The sequence below is a fragment of the Amblyomma mixtum genome, chromosome 5 (assembly GCF_055824585.1).
Source record: "Amblyomma mixtum isolate Tamu chromosome 5, ASM5582458v1, whole genome shotgun sequence".
Lineage (NCBI taxonomy): Eukaryota > Metazoa > Arthropoda > Arachnida > Ixodida > Ixodidae > Amblyomma > Amblyomma mixtum.
The window spans coordinates 8,163,103-8,181,150 of NC_143016.1; the positions used below are offsets into that span (position 1 = coordinate 8,163,103).

Below are 18,048 nucleotides of genomic sequence, written 5' to 3' on the forward strand. Positions count from 1 at the left end.
TGGTTTTTCCGCAACATACAACCAAAGCAGATATCAAAGGTGCAGTATTTAGCTTTTGCCATTTCTCTCAACTTGAGTTCTTTCCTCCATCTTCCCTCGATCCTCTGGGAGCACTGCCTTCCATACTATAATTGCGGAAAATTAAATGTGGCAATGCAGCAGAGGCTAGACAGGAAAGGATACGAAACAGTCCTTTGTCCCTGCACCTTGGAGAGTGGGTTGTTCATTGTTCACGCTAGGCGTGCGGAGAGGTGAAGGGGGAAGTGGGCGAGATGGTGTCAGGCTGCAAGAGCTGAGGAGCCCACAAATCACAGCGTGGGGACAAAGGCCTATCTCTTTCCGGTTCCTGCCTAGCCTCTGCTGCACTGCTAGCAAAAGATGTCTGCGAGTGTAAGGCCACATGCACTTGCCATCACCCATGGTAAAGGCCCATAGTTTTCTGAAATTCCGCAAAAAATCATGGATTTCAGAATTTTTTGTGGAACTGTGCGTTAGCAGTCATATTGTTTTAATGCGATAGCATTAAAAGGGCCATGAAGGTGAAAGCTGTCCGGCAGCATCGGCGGAGGCGGTCTGTGTGAAGCCTCCTTCTGCAAGGTGGTGTTTAGAAGGATTCGGCTTTTCCACCTGCCACCTGTCGGCCGTCCCCATCTCCTCCTGCCCCTATCCACTTGTAGGAGCGAGGAGGGAGAGGACAAAAGAAGAACTCAGAAAAATGAAAATGACTTGGACAACAACAACTAGCCTACGTGCAAAATATGCAGCCTCACAAAAAGCTATCTACACAAAAATGATGCTTGCGGGAGCTATTTATTCTCGCATCACTCGGGAAGAGCAACCTGGCCCTGACAAGCTGCATCAGTGGCTGTGTTTGAAGCAGCCCCAGCCAGTACAGTGGCGAACTGCTTAACCACTTTACCACTGCGCCAGTAGTGGAGAGATTACTTGCCGCAATCGAACAATGCGACACATTCTGTGTAGTTGCGTAGTCAGAAATGGAAGAGAATCAGAACCGAAATAGAATGGCAAATGAAAGAAGCATGATATCACATTTCTTCTATACCAATCCAATTGATCACCCCTAATTTTTTTTTCTGAAGATACTGTGTTCGGAGATGCCAGTAGGAACAATATAATGATGGGGATGTAATTAATTTAACCACCAGAATTCCCTTAACGAAATTATGCTGATGCTCTAATGTGCTTACTTCCTCATCCATTCAAGCAAGCTAGCATGTCAAGTGGTGCAGCTCTATCAGCTACATGCTTGTATGGGAGTTGCGATACTGGCGCCTGTCAAAAGCAGTATTACCGTCTTTGCACGAATATGACGCATTTTTTTTTTCTTAAATCATCTTTTTCAGAAAGCATTCTGCATTATATTTTGCAGCAAGCTACGAATTTAGGGCGGATTTTTTTTTAGCTGTTGTTTGAGGTACCCACAGCAAACTCGCCCACCAAGCTCATGAGCTGTGAGGAAAAGCCAACTTCTTGAAGACCTCGGGCCATTGAGGTGAGACATACGTGGAAAGAAGGCGGTGTGAGCCATTTGAAAAGAAGAGAAGGCGGTGAAAGAGCCATAAGGAGTAGGGAAGGAAAAAAAAAATGAGAATGGATGCAGAACTACGCAGTTCGAAACACGAAGCAGTTAAACAAGAAGCGATGACACGGAGGCTGCTGCTGGGCGAAAAGCCGCTAGCGTTAGCGCGCAGGAGACTTCCCAGAGAACACTGCATTCTTTGTTCTCAATTAGCGCGAATTTAAAATTTTCCTTCGCAAAAAAATTAGGGCCTTAGCCATGGTAACCCAGTTCTCATCACTACCGTGAGCAGTAGCATGCTTAGATACAGACAGTAACACTGCATTCTAACTGCTCTGACACAGCAGCCGTAAGAAATGGAGAAGACCTTACTATTGTACTCCATCTGCAAGTGCAATGCACTGCACAGGACCCTGTCACATGGCTAAGATGTTCACATTTGTGTGCTTGACCAAATGAACCTGCTAATTTGCTGTACACAAGGGGTGACTCAAGGTCCATTTAAAACGCAGGAGGAGCTGTGTCTATGAGAGAAGGAAATATGGCACAACCAATGTTTTAATTGGTACTTACAAGCACACGGTCTCACACCTTGTCACATGCCTGCTCATTGCAGTACCAAGCTCTATCCGATACAAAAATGGCATCAAACCTCATGAAACAGCTTGCACACACCTCTGCTGCACAGTATGGCTAAAACCACCCAACTCAGATTATCCAACTAGAGCTTATAATTTCAGTTTTCTGACTGCTGCCCAAATTGTTTACAATTAACACATAAACCAGAAACTCAAATGTGCCTAAAGATTCATCTATTGAATGATACACAATTCAAAAGTGTTCGAAATTAAATACGTTTTGTTGTCACCAGAACATGTGGGAAAGAGGAGCAAACTATTTTGTGAGTCGCTTTCACCTGCAGCACTTATACAACAGCTGCTCTGGCGCTCAGCTGCACAAACATGTGCATAAACAGCTGTTCTGGAAGCGGACCACATCCATGTCCTTTTGGCTGGTCTATGTAGGCAAGTGAATGTGTCCAAAACCCAACATCTATGGACCTAGGCACTGCACTTGCATCATCAGCTCATGCTGCATGAGGCAGACACTATTTCTGCAAGTGGCGAGTATGTAGTGGCTAGCGTGGCTAGTGCGTGCTTCATCTGAACATGTAGTTGGGTCTACATTTCTTAAGGGAAGGCGCTCCATCACTATGAACCGAATATCACAAATCAGCAAAAGAAGTCAGAAATGAGAACTCACCCCTGCAACTTCGGCCACATCATTAGATGTGACAGGCTCATCACATTTGAGCCGAGAAACACTCTGGAAGAGGGTGATGGCTCTCCGCATGTCTCCTTCACAGGCATCCATGAGAAAGTCGAGCACCTACATATTTTAAATGAAAAAATAAATAATAAAAATAAAATAAAATCCACAGCTTTTCTGCTATCAGATTTCGACAACTACAGAAGATTTTGTATGGTGTCAGCTAGGTACAGGATCTTGGAACATTTGCGGGCAATAATCAAGCACCAGTTTGCTTATTTGCCTTGCTGCTGACCAGCAGTATATGATGCACTATCAATAACAAGATATGTTAACACAAACAGAAACTGTATTTTCCTAATGAAAGGATGAATACACTACGTCCTGAGCCGTATTCATAGTGGTTCAAGTTTTGAGCAGTTTAAGCACCACGGCGGTGCAAAGTGACCACACGAGGACAGTTTTACTGTATCAAGTAGATGCGCAAATCAGTCAGAGAGTTGGGTGGCGGACTCTCTGTGCTGAAGTGTGCATAAGAAAGTTAAATATGACATTTAAAGGATAGTGTACTATGCCACTTGGGGCTCTAGCATACACAATGCCATCATCTTCACAGTGCATATCAAGACAACAGTCCCTAGGACATAAATAACTAATTTCTAGTTAAATACACTGTTTACGAAACACCATTGTTTCTAACCTAAATAGGCAACCACAAAGCTCATACCTCATCTTCACACTGTACTCCTTCAGCCGTGCAGATGCTACGCAGCCGTTCTATCAGAACCTCCTTTGGCAAAGGCTTGAATCGAAACTTCGAACATCGAGATGTGAGCGGGTCTATGATCCTAACAGAAAATGGAAGCTGCTTCAGTGCTAAATTCATCAACTCCATGCAGCCAAATACAGTCCATGATGTGCTTTTACCTGCTTATGTAGTTACAAATAAGGCAGAAACGTGTCGACTTGGTCTCTTTCTCCATGGTACGGCGAAGAGCAGCCTAATAAAAGAAAATGCAGATATGCACTCAAATTAGCTTCTCAAGATTTAAGCTTCATGCAAGCATGACTTCACAAAGCTTTAAAAATGTTTTACTAACCCAAACTACAAATAAATTCCTCAAAGTTATGACGTATGACAAGCACTCTCTTTAACTTTGTTCTGTCGTTTCATTAGCTTGAAAAAAGAATTGACTACCTGCTTTCTTCGAGCTTAAATTTACGTTGTTTGCCACAAAAATTGTAAGCAACTTTTTTTTTGTGCACCAAAACTTGGTACAAAACATGAAAGGTGGCCTGCAACAAAATTTTTATTGAGTACCTGAGCACTGGCTGTCATTGAATCTGCTTCATCCAAAATTACAATCTTGAAAGGTGGACATGGTTTCCCACTGCAATCAGAGAAGGCTGGTATCAGATCACACTCAGCCACACAGCAAGATTTGTCTTGCATTTGAAAACAGGCACGCACTCTGGTCCCACCGCATTTGCCGTGAGTTGTGAGAAGGTTTTGATTTTCTCCCTGACAACCTGGATACCACGTTCATCAGAGGCATTCAGCTCCAAGATGCGGCTCTTGTACATATCCCTGAAAAATTACAAACATGACTTAAGTTACAACTTTGCACAATCAGTCCACGTTGTATTATTTTTCTCTCCGCTGCAACAATCGATCAGTCTGAGAGTGTGTAAAAACTTCAGCTCATTGCGTTTACCCGAAAAGTTCTCGCGCCAAGGCGAGTATGGTGGACGTCTTTCCCGTTCCTGGAGGCCCATAGAACAGGAGATTCGGGAGCTACGAGAATTGAACAAGGCAAATCCGTAAATTGTTCACAGCACAGACGTGCAGAATTATGGTACCACGCAGGAAAATAGAGTGGAATGGGAATTTTGTACATTTCAGCGCCACTTACGTCCGCTCCCTGAAGCGATTTCTTCAGAACTGACACAACTTCGTCTTGATGAGCCACATCGTCTACAGTTTTCGGGCGGCTAAATGAGGCAACAAAATAGAACATATAAGTTACTAGCCGCAAACATATATAGCTAGGTGCTATGAGGTCAAGAAGATGTTGTCAAGACCTACTATTTTTCTACCCATGGGATGTGCACAGGTTTTTTCGCCGTCTGCTTCGGCTCCTTGGTCTTCTCCTTAGGGAGGGCCAAGTTTGGGTTGGCTGATTTCAGGAAAGCGTGCATGCTTGGTTTCGGCACCTGTGCAGCACAAATTGAAGTGCTTAATGAGCGTCTGCTGTTATACACGAACGAGCTCCCAGCCGTCGTGCAAAATCCGACACATCCCCACAGCTGTGTCACGAGAGTTAATTTGCGCGGTGAGTGTCACCGGCCTTGTCTTACTCGCACAACAGCAGTACGCTTAGCGCGCAGTCATTCTTCATCGATCAAATGTGGTTAAAAGGCCGAGCGAAGTGATCACGCAAAACGGCAACTCACCGCGAGTAATGAGACAAACCCCGCGCGGTTTTTCGCGCGCTGCAGTGGAACGAACCAAAGCAATCAAGCAACCAAAGCGTGCGGCCAGTGCGGCACCGAAAAAGCGCGCGAGCAGGAACACCATCTTGCGCTCGCAGTTGTTTCACATTCTAACAATAAATTTTCACTGCTGCTGAAAATAATATTATTTACATCTAAATATAAAGTATTTAGCATGCTAAGACACACATTAAGGTAGTTTTTTTTTTTTTTTCGCATTTGCAAGTTATCAGCTGTCATTGTCAGGTGGCGCATGCTTCAAAAATGGTTGCGCCCACGTCGCGGATAGTCTAGCGAAACGCTAATCGTTGTAGTTGTTCTGTTCTTTAAAGTGTTCTCATCATTGAACCGATTGAACATTCTTCTCGTAATCTATGAAGATGGGTGATCAAGACAGAGACGTTGACTGCACATACGCAGCCCGTGGTGTCTGGCTTGTAAAGGTGATACCATTCGATTTAAATGTCGGCCAACTGAATTCACCCTTTCGGCTTTTAATCCTATGTCACTTGTCTTTTAGGTGCCAAAATACATCGCTTCCAGATGGAGCAAAGCGCCACCCATGTCAGAGGCTGGGCGGCTGAGAATCACTAAGTGAGTTGAAACAAAATGAGTCAACCTGCTCGTTATCTCGTTCCAGTTTTGCGCCTGATCACAACATCGCCAGGAACGCTTTGACTACAAAAAAATTTTCTGTTTAGCTAAAACTTGAAGGCAAGGGCAGTGTCATTAGCGTGTTGTACTACTTAGTGATAGAATCTCTGAGGAAAACATAAGTATCTTTCTTTGAAAAAAAATCAAAAGCGAGATGGCTGCTCCGCGCCTCGAGGTGTATGGCATTTTCGATGTTTTACCTCGGCATTCTAGCCCTGTCCGTTTATAGCATTCAGGTCTGCGTTTTATTAGGTTACTGAGATTCGTTTTTGTTTCTCCATGTTTTGTTCTTTCAGAGGTGCGAATGGCAAGTCAGACATTCGGTTCACCTTGAGCGATGAATGTGTCAACATGAAAGACCCTGCTGACAAGTCTGGCATTCCAAAAGAACACCGTTTCGTCATCTCCAACATAGCCAACCAGAACTTGGCCGTTTTCTCACAAAACAAAGGTATGTTCTAAGCAGTGGATGTGCAAGCATTCGATTTTGATGAACGTGTAACAAAAGCGAAAATTACTGAGAGAAAGTGGCAAAAGTACTAAAGTACTTGATGCGTGCATTTGTAGCAAATATTTTCGTCTAACTTACTTTAATGCGCATATTTGCGGAATGCCTGTTGTAGCAGTTTTGTAACAATTGTAATCGCATCAAAATAATGTTTGACTGTCTGTTTACTGTTATGATTACAGTGGTGGAAGATGGTGCAGAGCACTCCTCTGGTAAGCAGTACCTGTTTTTGTAAATGTTACTTGCTTTCTCTACTGAGGTGCTGCTGTAACTCACAGTACAACCGAGTCAATATTTCAGAATGGCACATGGTAGCCTAGACTTCCATAATAAACTCTGACACATCTCCAACCAAAAATTTTTTTTATTTGAAACCCAGCCGTATCTGAGCTGGCTTGGCTTCTTCTTAGGGGTGACTGGGGGCTGTGTTAGAGACGTATCAGAGTTTATTAAAAGTCATCAAACCCAACCAGACGGGCAATTCTGTTGAAATGTTGAGGCGGATTCTTGGACTACATGAGCATGAGAAAGACTTGTTGCCATGCGTAGTGGTTACAATGCGTGCGGTTCTTTTTCTTGTCATGTATATTCACTGCAGTAAAGCAGCGGTACTCTTACCTGTAATTACTGAATATCACCTTTAGGTCTATGAATAAAAACTACATGAGACTGCTGACTTAATTTTAGTGAATCAATTTTTTAGCGTGCACTGCTTTTTAAGGCTTTCAGCAGAAATGTTATTGGACAGATGAGAATTTTAACTACACATTGGGAACAAAATATTGTGTTGCAGGCTTTTGTGTTGTGCAGATTACACTGAGCAGCTGTTGTTTGTATCAGGATAATACCATGAGTATGTCTGCCAGTTGACTGTCCCACTCTGTGCCTGTGCAAATGCTCACCACTTCAGGCAAGGTGTACCTGGAAGGCCATGTTGTACAGAAGGGCGAGTGTAGGCCCTTGGGAGATGACCGCTACATGCAGCTGAAAAGGTACCTCACATTCTGTAGCAACACAGCATAACACTCTGTCATAAACCTCTGGAGTAAAATGCATTTCCAGCTGAGGCTTTTGTTTTTGAAGGCCTTATGAATATTGCAAGTTATGCATGCTTCTACACCTTACTCTGCATTTAGCATCAAAGTCGGCATGTAGTTATGATGTCACAGGAAGAAGATTGGGCACACAGCATGCAGCTAGTCAGTGACACTTACATATTATATTGCATGCATTCACTAATAAATACTTCCCTTTCTTTTTTTTTTATTCACACTATTGAAGTTTTTAATGCCTTCAGAAGTGTTTTATTGCAATGAGCCACCGTGGTGGCTCAGTGGTTATGGTGCTTAGCTGCTGAGCTGAAAGACGCGGGTTTGATCCCAGCTGTGGCAGTCGCATTTCACTGAAGGGGAAATGCAAGAGGCTCGTGTACTGCGCGATGTCAGTGCATGGTCTAAATTATCCAGAGCCCTCCACCACGACATCCCTCATATCCTGAGTCGCTCTGGGACGTTAAACCCCACAAACCATAAACCATAAATTTATTGCAGTGGTTTCATGGTTCTCACAGGGATCTGCATGAGAAGCTACTGAAAAACTTGTTTAACACATGCATGTTGGAGTGCACACAGCGTAAAATAAGTCTGTTGTATATATTCAGGCAGACTATCCTGAAGGCAAGTCAACCCGTGCGACAAGTCAAGCAGCTGGACCGCATTGTGCAGAATTACAAGCCAGTGGCTGATCACAAGAACAATGTAAGTTCACCTTACTAATGTGTTGCTGAGAAACTGCTCAAGATACATTCATTTAGTATTCTTAAGGATTAAGGTGTTTTGAAGATGTTAGTATGTTGTTTAAAGGTGAGGGAGACATACTACCTTCACATTGCGTGAAAAGCTGCTAGGATCAGTAGTTAATTAAAGAGCCCCTGAAACACCTTACAGGCGATGTCGTTCCAATATGATTTATCTTAAGCAAGCAAAACGGTAGCAGAAAAATAATAATGTCGAATATTTAGCTTTTGTCATTTTCCTCAACTAGAGTTTCATCATCAGTTTCCCCTATGCTTGTGCCTCTGGGAACATTGCCTTGCTTACTTCGGCTATAGTGAGGGCTGTTGCCCTTTGTAACATGGCTCCCACCACTGCCTTGGGTAGTGTTGCTAGTGGAAGTGCAGGCTAATGCAGGCACTGACCTCCCCCCCTCTTACTCCCAATACTGGTTGCAATACTGCGTAATGGCAAAACCCCAGAGGAACCAAAGAAAGGAAGCTGACCCTACTTTTGAAGTAAGGGAGAAATTACTCATAGTCATCCATCCAAGTGTAACCATGCGGCTGCGAAGGAAAGCTGCTTCGTAGCTGTATTGCTGAGCCCAGGTGGATGCTGCCTTATTTCAAATCTTACTCCACCCTGAGAATTTCCTAAGCAAAGTGAACCATAACTTACTTTTGCACTCTATTTGTGTGTAACTTGGCTGGTGGGTTCGTGGTGGCAAAGTCTGCCTGCTGATCGTAACTCATTAAGTGCAAGGATAAACTAATTGATGAGATTTGTAACCAAAATGATTCATTTTAGTGCTAATCGAACATTAGTGTGGCTGGACATCTGAAACAAAAAGATTATAATATTTGTTAATTATTATTGATTTTTTGCCCTCATTGACTAATATGTTGCGCTGCCATGTGAAAAAGCTCTGAAAAAAGGTTTAACATGTAAAGCACAAGACATTATACTGAGCAATTGCAAGATAAAGGCAGCAAATGTTTACTAAAGGCATTGTGCAGCACTACTTCTGACCAGCGATAGTTATGCTGACATTGTGCGATGTTGAAAAAGCTAGCAGCCTGAAATGGAGGTGATGTGCTCGTGCGCGCAAACATCAGACTGGTCCTTTCGGGAAAGCACTTTGTTCACTCTTGAAAGATATATACACCGGGAAGAATGTTCAAGGTGTTTTGCATTGTTGCAGTTTAAAAAAAAACCTCCTAATTCTCCTTTTTTTTTTTTTTTGGAACCACACTGTGCACAGATCTTGAGTCCTGCCATGCTGATGGCGTTCGAGGAGTCTCCAGGAGCTCACTGTAAAAAAAAAAAAATGTTTTCACTTTGCAGGTGGAGTTTGAACAGAAGAAGAAGGCAGAAGGCAAGAAGGCACGTGAAGACAAAGATAAGGTGCTGGATATGCTATTTTCGGCCTTTGAAAAGCACCAGTATTACAATATCAAGGACTTGGAGAAGATCACAAGGCAGCCTGTGGTAAGGACCTTATTACAAGCGCGCAGAGCACTGGCCACTACAGGAGTTCTTAAATAGACTGCTGAAAATTTTCAATGACCGTGCATATAATTTAATGGTCCATGAAAATCTCGGCCTACTCTGGCATCTTCCCACGTTTCAGGAGTCAGTTGCAACATGAGATAAAACTTTATATGTCCAGTCAAGGGCAATGTATGATTCTTACTGTGCTTTTGCTGAATAGCTTTTGCAAGAGAAAGTCTTAAGAATATGATGGCAGCAAGCATCAGTGAGGCAGGACAAAAAGAGATTATTTTGTGCTTGTTTTGGAAAGGTCCATGCTTGAATGTGAACAGCAGTAGTCTAATTCATACTGTTAATTAGCTGCTTGACCTGCCCTTTATTGTTACACTTTCTGATTTTGTTAAATTTGTGGCTGTTTCTTGCCGTTCCTGTTCTAGAATTGCATTATTTGCTGATGTCAGTTGGCTCTTATAGGCAGTAGGTCCTTTCTTTTCTGTACTAGCTTAATGTATCCCCTCCTGTGAAATTTGCCCTGGATGCTTTCAGTATTGAAGATAGTGAAGCAAATAGGGAATACCCTATGTAGCTCCTCATTACAAGTTTTGTGCCCTATGCAGAGAACTGAGTAAGTGAGTTTTGCACAAATGATGCTTTGGGTATTTAAACATGCCGTTGAAGCATTACGCATTTCAGATGGGTTACAAGCCAGGCTTCACACTTATTCAGTTATTTTTCTGTGGCATAACCTTATCAGTATGTTTTCATTGCTTACTATGAAACAGCGGACATGTTTGTTTACCTTAAGCATTAAGAAACGCTAAACAAACTAGCTCGCCGCAAATGGAGAGATCCTTCTTTTTTTCAGTCACCTCATTTGTAAGCTTATATAGTTTTGACAGTTAGGATCACCTGGCTTTACTATGTGAGCCATCTAAATCAGCCTTGTAAATCTCACTCTATCAGGGCAGCCTCCATTGCTAGCATGCATTAAAAAGAACTTAATACTTCTTGGTAGCTTTGATGGCAACTGCCTCATTACATTTGTAATCCCATACTGCCTTCATTACATGTTGTCTGATTAAATACACATCCTGTTCGAGATATTTCCTTGCATATTAAGTATGCACTGGTTTGGTCCATTTATATTTCTGCATTCTTTTTTCCAGCCTTACCTGAAGGAAATCCTCAAGGAGATTTGCAATTACAATGCCAAGAACCCTCACAAGAACATGTGGGAGCTCAAGCCTGAGTACCGCCACTACAAAGAGCAAGAAGCCAAGCAGTGATCGCCTGGCATCTTGATGAGCAAATAATCTCCACTTCTTCATAAAAGAAAAAGAATTGGACTGACATTTCCATTTTTTTCTGGCATTCTCTTTAATGCATTGCAAATGTCATCATATGCTCTTCATTCTGTGCTTGCATTCAATAAAACATCAAAGGAAAAGAATCTGTGCTTGCTGTTGAGGTGATGGAGTCACCTGTTTCATCAAAGTTGCTATTTGGGCAGCTATTGCTAAGCTGCACAGAGGATACTTCGAGAGCTTTGGCAGCCAAAAGAAGCCCAAAACCTTGGGCACAAAAAAAGAGCATGCAGACCATGTCCCTTACAGAAGTGAAGTTCCCGAGTAGTCGATGACTCGATGGGTACCTGTGGCTACAAATGCTCCTCCACAGATTCCTTGCAGTTTTTGAACAGCGTCCAAGTCACTTGCAAACTGCAGAACCTCTATTGAGCTCACTTGTGAGGATTGTGTCTCATGTAAAGCCCTCACCCGAGGGCCCTTGAGGTATTTGTAATAAATAAATAAATTATTAATGCTGTTTCTGTTTAAACTAAATCTGAAATGAAAATATGTCCGTGTACTATTAGTACTGATTGAAACACGAACAAGAAAACTGAGGTGGCAACACAAAAACACCAACGTATTAGCTCCTGGAGAGCAAATACAAGCGAGGTTAACACACGAGGCTTCTCACCTTTGAACTTAAAATAACCTGAACAAGTACTGACTTTCCGCTGGCTAAGAGCTTCTCATTTTCCTGTTCGTGTCTCAGTTGTCTTGTTCGCGTTTCATTTCTTGCTGATAGTACAGTATCCAGTCATGACTTTTTTCATTTCAAAAATTGTGGGGTTTCACTTCTCCAGGCGGTACATAGGCCATGAGAGATGCCTTAGTGAAGAGCTTCGGATTAATTTAGACCAACGGGCGTTCTTTAACGTGCACTGACACTGCACAACACACTGGTGCCTTTTGCTCTTCACCTCGATTCGAAAGTAATTTCAACTAACACTGTCAAATATAAAATGGCAGTTGATAATTAGCCAAATGTATCTTGCAAGCTTATGAAATACCTCGATTTGTTCTCCAAGCTCATCGAAGTTCTTTGTGTCCACCTACTGACAATTTTTTTGCATAAGTTGAAAATACACATTCAATTCTGTTGCGGGCTTGCAAATGAAAATGTCCATCAATGTCATGCAAGTGTGCGCAGGTTTAATTCGAAGAAAAATAGTAGCCAACAGCAGTGGAGCTGCTTTTAGATATGATGAACCGCTTGCTCGTGAAGCATTTTCAGGTGAAATTTCTCTTTGTTTTTTGGAGCACTCACAAGTAGTGATAAATATCAGAACTTAATGTTGTGACCCTAATGGCTTCTGGAACCACTGTCAGCTGAGTTCTTGGAGAACACTTGGAATCTCCCTGTTGCATTATTTCAACTTTGTGTGGACATCTCATACACCTTAATTTTCAAGTTAGTGCGGTTATTCCAATAGTAAGATGCATAAAATTCTTTAAAATAAAAAAGAAGAATAGAAATTTATTTGTTACGTACTGCTCTCAGATACTGCCTTGTCTCTCATTAATGCATGTTTCTCTGGATCTGTTCATCACATAAATTTATCTTCATAAAATTTATCTTTGTACATTTAAAGCTAACTGCTTGAACAACTGTTGTTGTGCGTGCACTTTGTAAATCATTCTGCTGTTCTAATTACCTACAAAATGCATTTTTTTTGTTCATCGAATGCAATATATTTTTGCTTTTATTTTTGATTCTCTATATGCATGAATTGTGGCCAATAAGGCCACAAAGTATTAGAGCTTTTTTTTTTACATCACTATTCAGTGACCTGTGTAGTATATCTGCCCGTAAGAAAATTGTTCACTGAAGCTTATTTAATTGCGTAACTCAACTTGCTCTTTGAAAGAGGCGACACTGTGCTGTCATATTATGCAGCACAATCTGCGCAGCTGTGACCCACTGAAAAGGGCGCAGCCAAATCACTATCACTAAGCACTGCACAATAGCATAGTCAAGGAAGGTGCATTTGCAGCACAAGGAGACTAAGATTGAAAAAGTTCACATAACTTTGCCCTTGCTTACAGATAATGTCAGAGGCTAACAGCTGAGGAGAAAACAGTATGGCATTGTGCCAGCCTTTTGGAGCAGATGTGCACAAATATTACACCTGATTTGCTTCAAAGAAAATGTCTTATTACAATGTTGATTTTTTTTGTGTCTCATTAACAATACAGTGCTTTTAGTCATAAGATGTAGACATACACTTACAGCTCATTTCTTAAATCGGGTGCTTTCTGGGCATTTGAAACTTGCTCAAACTTGCGCATAAGTGAACACCAATTACAGGGATGGCACTACTTGTTTTGGTGACACTTTTAGCCTAGGTTATCAGGTTATGCAAACAAAGCTGAGAAGTCTTGAGACGGTTTGATGTTTTCTATACAAAAGTACCGACAGCGCAAAATGTAAGAAATGCCTTAAACAGGTATGGCTGGGTACAATGGTGTGGTTTTGTATATTCTTACACCCACTCAGCATTGCCGTAGTGAGCCTACAAGGTTGGAAAATATCCCCTTCCAAAAAAAAAAAATCTCCTACTTCCATAGGCCAAGGACTAAAGCATCCGAGTGTCTTAAAAGGGCTCTGAAAGGGTCTTTCAAAAAGGTGCACGCTCAAACGTCGGCACTCCTCATGTGGGAATACTCCAGGGGGCGAAACTTCATGACCCTCCGGAGTGGCACTGTTGACTGGCCATGGCAGCTGCGCGATGCCTGAAAGAATCTAACCAATGGCCATCTCTGAACAAAATTACACATGACTGTGTGACAGAGGAGGGTGCGAGCTTGAAAGAAGTCATCGGAAGGGACTTGCCAAGTTTTGCACATGATTTTGGGTTGTCTGCTATATGTAGAAGTGTATTATTCGGCTCATGTGTTCATGACGAGAGAATGTAGTAATTGAGCAAGTTTATGTACTCTCCTCAGAAGGAGTTTCAGAGCTTTATTTCAGCTATGAAATAAAGTGCACCAGTGCTTATCAGTGGGGCTAGCAAATCTAGCTGTTGAGTTATTTTTATTATGATACGAAGGCAGGCTTCTGTAGTTAAGAGCCCTTAAATGCACCCTGTCAAAGTTGCAAAATATGTTCAGTACAAAGGGCCAGCTCTTGAGGAATCATATACCGCAGGAATTTCTCAAAGGCAACCTAAGTTGTCAAGGTTATCAGTGATTAAAAACTGGAGCTAGCACGTACAAGTTTTTTTCCTCTTACCATTCGTACTGCACTGGAGACTACATGTCATAACCAGCACCAAGAGGTATATGCGATGCTTGGCTTCATGACAGCACTTTTTTGAAGCGAAAAGCTTCACTACGCTAGTCAACACCGCGCTTCGCGTGAACCGGCATATGTCGGAGCACGAGTGACGTCACGCACGGTGCATGTTCTCCCCCTCAACACCATTTGACCTCTCCCCGCAGCCGTGCGCATTTGAAAGGAGGGGTATATAGGGCGCGCTTGCCCATAGAACAGGCGCACGCTCCCGCGCGCTAAGCGTCGACGTTTGACGTTGACGCAAGCGCGTGTTTATCGCGAATCACCGCAGCTTTTCGCTTCTATATATCCAGGCTTAACCTTAGCTAAGCCGCAGCCAATTTTGTTCTTTTGCTCTGTACATATTAGTGCCAGCTTAGGGCTGTTTGGCCTGCTTTCTCTGCTCCTATGGTCCCAGTTAAACCTGCCATTTGTGACTGACTGAATCTGTCTAGCCAGCAGCTGCTCTCTCTCTGCTATAATGTGGCAGTGACCTAGCAGTGAAGATGGCACCATAGCAGAACGAGAAAAGGGTGAGGATCCGAGAAAGTGCAAAACATGAAAAACAATTTATTAAGCAAGATGGCAAATCTTATGCTGTATGTAGAGCATAGAGCAGCTATATTTTGGTTAGGGTTTTCATTGGCACATGATCTAGCAACAGGGAGGGTTGACTTTTGCATTCCAGTATCTTTTTAATGTGATAAGAGCGCATGCTTTCCTCATGCTCCTTAGGCTTGAGCATGAACTTTTAATGAACACAAATATTCTTGAAAGGACCAAGAATTCGTCTTTAATAATAGAAACACAAGTTTTCCCCTGTTTTTTCAGCACAAGTATGAACTCATATTGAACGTTAGTCAATGACAACCACATCTTGAGATGAAGATGGACCAGCACTCAAATGACCTTTTGAAGAGTGCTCTTCATCAGTTCTTGGCCTTTTGTGTTGAGCGTGGTTCCTTTTTCCTTCCTTTCGTCGCTTCACTGGAGCTGGCAGTGTGATGTCTGGAAGAGCCGATTTCGTAGCAGAGAAAGGGTACGACACTCTGTTTCCACTGTCAATTTCTTTCTTCCTGTCCCCAACATGAATGTAACTAATGTAGGCGTAAGGGGTGATGTGAAACTTTTCTGCAAGGTACCCTTCCAGCAAAGCCCATGTCATTATAGTCTCACACCGTTCTCGAGGAAGATCTGTCTTCGTAACTCCTCGTTCCTTCCATTTCTTGGCATCCTTGCCTGTCCAAACATCAATCACCTTTGCTGCCGTCAACTGCTCCGTTGCTGCACTGGCTGCCGCAAGCACTTTGTAAATGTTCTTCATGTGAGCTGTCACATCAATGTCTTTCACCGACCCTTTGGCTCGGCAGTTGTCACAAATACCATACTGGCACTGGATGTCTTGCTGCTTCTCTCCAAAATGCTGCAAAAACATGGCACGTCGGCACTTGTGCACATCCACACAGTACCGCACCATTGAGTAGACATTTTCCTGGCCACATTTTTCTGCAAAGACAGAAGTTGTTTGGCGAAATACATCAGCAAACCGGAAAAGTACCACACATGTGGCAGGCTGGTCATCCCTTCCAGCACGGCCACTTTCTTGATAGTAGTTTTCAATGGATTTTGATATTGTATGGTGAATGACAAAACGGACATTTGGCTTATCAATGCCCATTCCAAAGGCAATGGTAGCTACAATGACGGAAAGTTCTCCACGCATCCAACTGGTATGAACACTGCTGCGCCTTTGTGGTTCCATCTGAGCATGGTAAGAGTCTGCAGCAATACCGTAGCCTTTCAGCTCGTCTGCCAGTTCATCAGTCTCCCTGATTGAAAAGCAATATACAATACCGCACTGATCTTTGAAACGGCCAAGAATGAGCTTGGCAACCATCTTGACAGCTTCATCAGCTCCAGCAGGCTTTGGCAAGACCTCGTAGACAAGATTTGGCCTGTCCAGTGGTGCACGCAGTACCAACGAGCACTCAATGTCAAGCATCTTCTGCACATCAGCAACTATGGCTGCAGAAGCAGTGGCTGTGACCCCCAGTATTGGCACTTTGGGGAAATGGCGCTTCATTATTGCCAGGTACTTGTAGTCTGGCCTAAAGTCGTGGCCCCACTGGGAGCAACAATGCACCTCATCTATGGCGAGCCTGGCAAATCGTTTCCTTTGGTAGGCCTTCTGCAGCGTGGACATGAAGCGCTTACTCTTGGCCATCTTCTCTGGCGTTACATACAGCAGCTTCAGGCCACTTGATTCATCAGCTATAGCCTTCAAAATCCGAGAAGTTTCTTTCATGGAAACGTTGGCCGAGAGCATAGCAACCGGGTACGACAGCGAATGCAGTGCCATAACCTGGTCTTCCATGAGTGACAAGAGTGGTGACACAACAACGGTGATACCTTCAGAAATCAGTGCCGGGAGCTGGTAGCAGAGGCTTTTTCCACCACCAGTTGGCATTATGAGAATGCAGTCCTTGTTTGATAGGGTAACATTAATTGCCGGAAGCTGCATGGATCGGAAGCTTCTTATGTGAAACACACTCTCCAGCGTCTCACTGACATGCTGCGACCACGGGAAGTCGGACTTGGTCCAATCCGTGCCAGCAATCTCATCAAGCGACTTCTGTTTCAATTTAACAGTGAGTTCATGTTTTTTTCTGAGCAGGCATTCTCTTATCGTGGTTAGGCGAGATATCTCGTTCTCTGTGGAAATTAACTCTTTTCCAACTTGACGAAGTTCTTCTTCCCAGGATGGCAAAGCCATCTCAATAACCACACGCCACTTTTAGTGGAGAGCGCCAGAAGTCATGCTGAACTCGTGTCGGCTACCCCTGAACTCTCGAGGAAATGGCGCGACGCAGTCGGCCTGACAGCAGCACGGTGTACTGCGAAAGAAAGGTGGTCGAACCTTGCTTAGGGTCTGCAACTTGGGCTCACTCTTGCAACCGAAGCAGACGTTGCACACTTCGCGCCGAAGTGTTTTGACATGACCAACAGCACAAGACAGCCGCCGGCAGCGCAAGTTCAGCAATGCTCCGGCAGGGGGCGTCACCCATTTTCCTGTTCCGCTTTACGTCACGGATGAATCACAGCGGTGGTCGTGCTATGGTCGTTGTGCAAAAATGACGTAGCCAAGCTTGCGCTGCGAAAAATAGTCACCGTTTCGAATAAACTTTCTAATACAAGTTTAAATGAAACATTAAAATGTGCTTATCCTAGTGCAATATTTGCGATCGGCAGCTAGAGAGCACAGTATATGGAAGCATCGTGGGCGTAACAACTTTTCAGGTATTACGCTCAGATCATACGCACTCTGCCAGCAATGACTAATCTCCAGATTAAAACAAAAACAAAACAACTGTATATGTCACTGGATCTGCTCACATAATGATCCTTAATTGGCAAATGTTCATGCAAATTCTTCTGTTCTTCTTTCGTAACTTTCAATATCTGGAACGTTCGTTAGAAGTTTTTATGCCGCGGCGGCACCGACTACCGGCGTAAGTCATGTGCTTAACGTAATATGAGAAAACACTCATCATAACAGAATAGCTGCTTGCCAAGCACAGCAAATAGCAAGAGCTCTTAGAAAAAATCGGGCTGATAATTTCCTGCTCATCCTCGCCCACTGCGGGCGTTGCGAGCGAGCAAGCAGTGACAGCTGGCTGCCGGTATAAAAGCGAGGAGCCGGC

The 18,048-nt window shown here is 43.3% G+C and overlaps 3 protein-coding genes across 3 annotated transcripts in view; 1 reads left to right on the top strand and 2 right to left on the bottom strand.

Annotated features, from left to right (window-relative positions):
• The window catches only part of LOC149341256 (replication factor C subunit 4), a 9,094-nt gene extending 3,686 nt beyond the window's left edge, over window positions 1–5,408 (bottom strand). Inside the window, exons 1-9 of the mRNA XM_089543246.1 lie at window positions 5,264–5,408; window positions 4,896–5,023; window positions 4,723–4,801; window positions 4,525–4,604; window positions 4,281–4,397; window positions 4,131–4,200; window positions 3,737–3,810; window positions 3,537–3,657; window positions 2,804–2,929 (exon numbers count right to left, since the gene is read on the bottom strand). Coding sequence (XP_089399372.1) covers window positions 2,804–2,929; window positions 3,537–3,657; window positions 3,737–3,810; window positions 4,131–4,200; window positions 4,281–4,397; window positions 4,525–4,604; window positions 4,723–4,801; window positions 4,896–5,008 — 780 coding nt within the window. The 5' untranslated portion in view covers window positions 5,009–5,023; window positions 5,264–5,408. The remainder of the gene's footprint in view (window positions 1–2,803; window positions 2,930–3,536; window positions 3,658–3,736; window positions 3,811–4,130; window positions 4,201–4,280; window positions 4,398–4,524; window positions 4,605–4,722; window positions 4,802–4,895; window positions 5,024–5,263) is intronic.
• Window positions 5,409–5,551: 143 nt separating this feature from the next.
• TfIIFbeta (transcription factor TFIIFbeta) lies at window positions 5,552–11,179 on the top strand. The gene is made up of 8 exons (XM_089543248.1): window positions 5,552–5,745; window positions 5,823–5,896; window positions 6,253–6,407; window positions 6,647–6,676; window positions 7,375–7,456; window positions 8,125–8,221; window positions 9,581–9,724; window positions 10,894–11,179. Exons 1-8 carry the CDS (start codon window positions 5,677–5,679, stop codon window positions 11,011–11,013), a joined length of 771 nt encoding a protein of 256 aa, XP_089399374.1. The 5' UTR covers window positions 5,552–5,676; the 3' UTR covers window positions 11,014–11,179.
• A 3,944-nt stretch (window positions 11,180–15,123) lies between these two features.
• LOC149341258 (ATP-dependent DNA helicase Q1-like) lies at window positions 15,124–18,002 on the bottom strand. The gene is made up of 2 exons (XM_089543249.1): window positions 17,741–18,002; window positions 15,124–17,498 (listed from the first exon to the last, which is right to left on the bottom strand). Exon 2 carries the CDS (start codon window positions 17,118–17,120, stop codon window positions 15,204–15,206), a length of 1,917 nt encoding a protein of 638 aa, XP_089399375.1. The 5' UTR covers window positions 17,121–17,498; window positions 17,741–18,002; the 3' UTR covers window positions 15,124–15,203.
• Window positions 18,003–18,048: the final 46 nt, after the last annotated feature.

Coding starts and splice junctions, on each gene's coding strand:
- TfIIFbeta (XM_089543248.1), top strand. CDS start 5,677: ATGAAGATGGGTGATCAAGACAGAGACGTTGACTGCACATACGCAGCC. Junction 5,746..5,822: donor GTGGTGTCTGGCTTGTAAAG/GTGATACCATTC, acceptor CTTGTCTTTTAG/GTGCCAAAATACATCGCTTC. Junction 7,457..8,124: donor CGCTACATGCAGCTGAAAAG/GTACCTCACATT, acceptor GTATATATTCAG/GCAGACTATCCTGAAGGCAA.
- LOC149341258 (XM_089543249.1), bottom strand. CDS start 17,120: ATGGCTTTGCCATCCTGGGAAGAAGAACTTCGTCAAGTTGGAAAAGAG.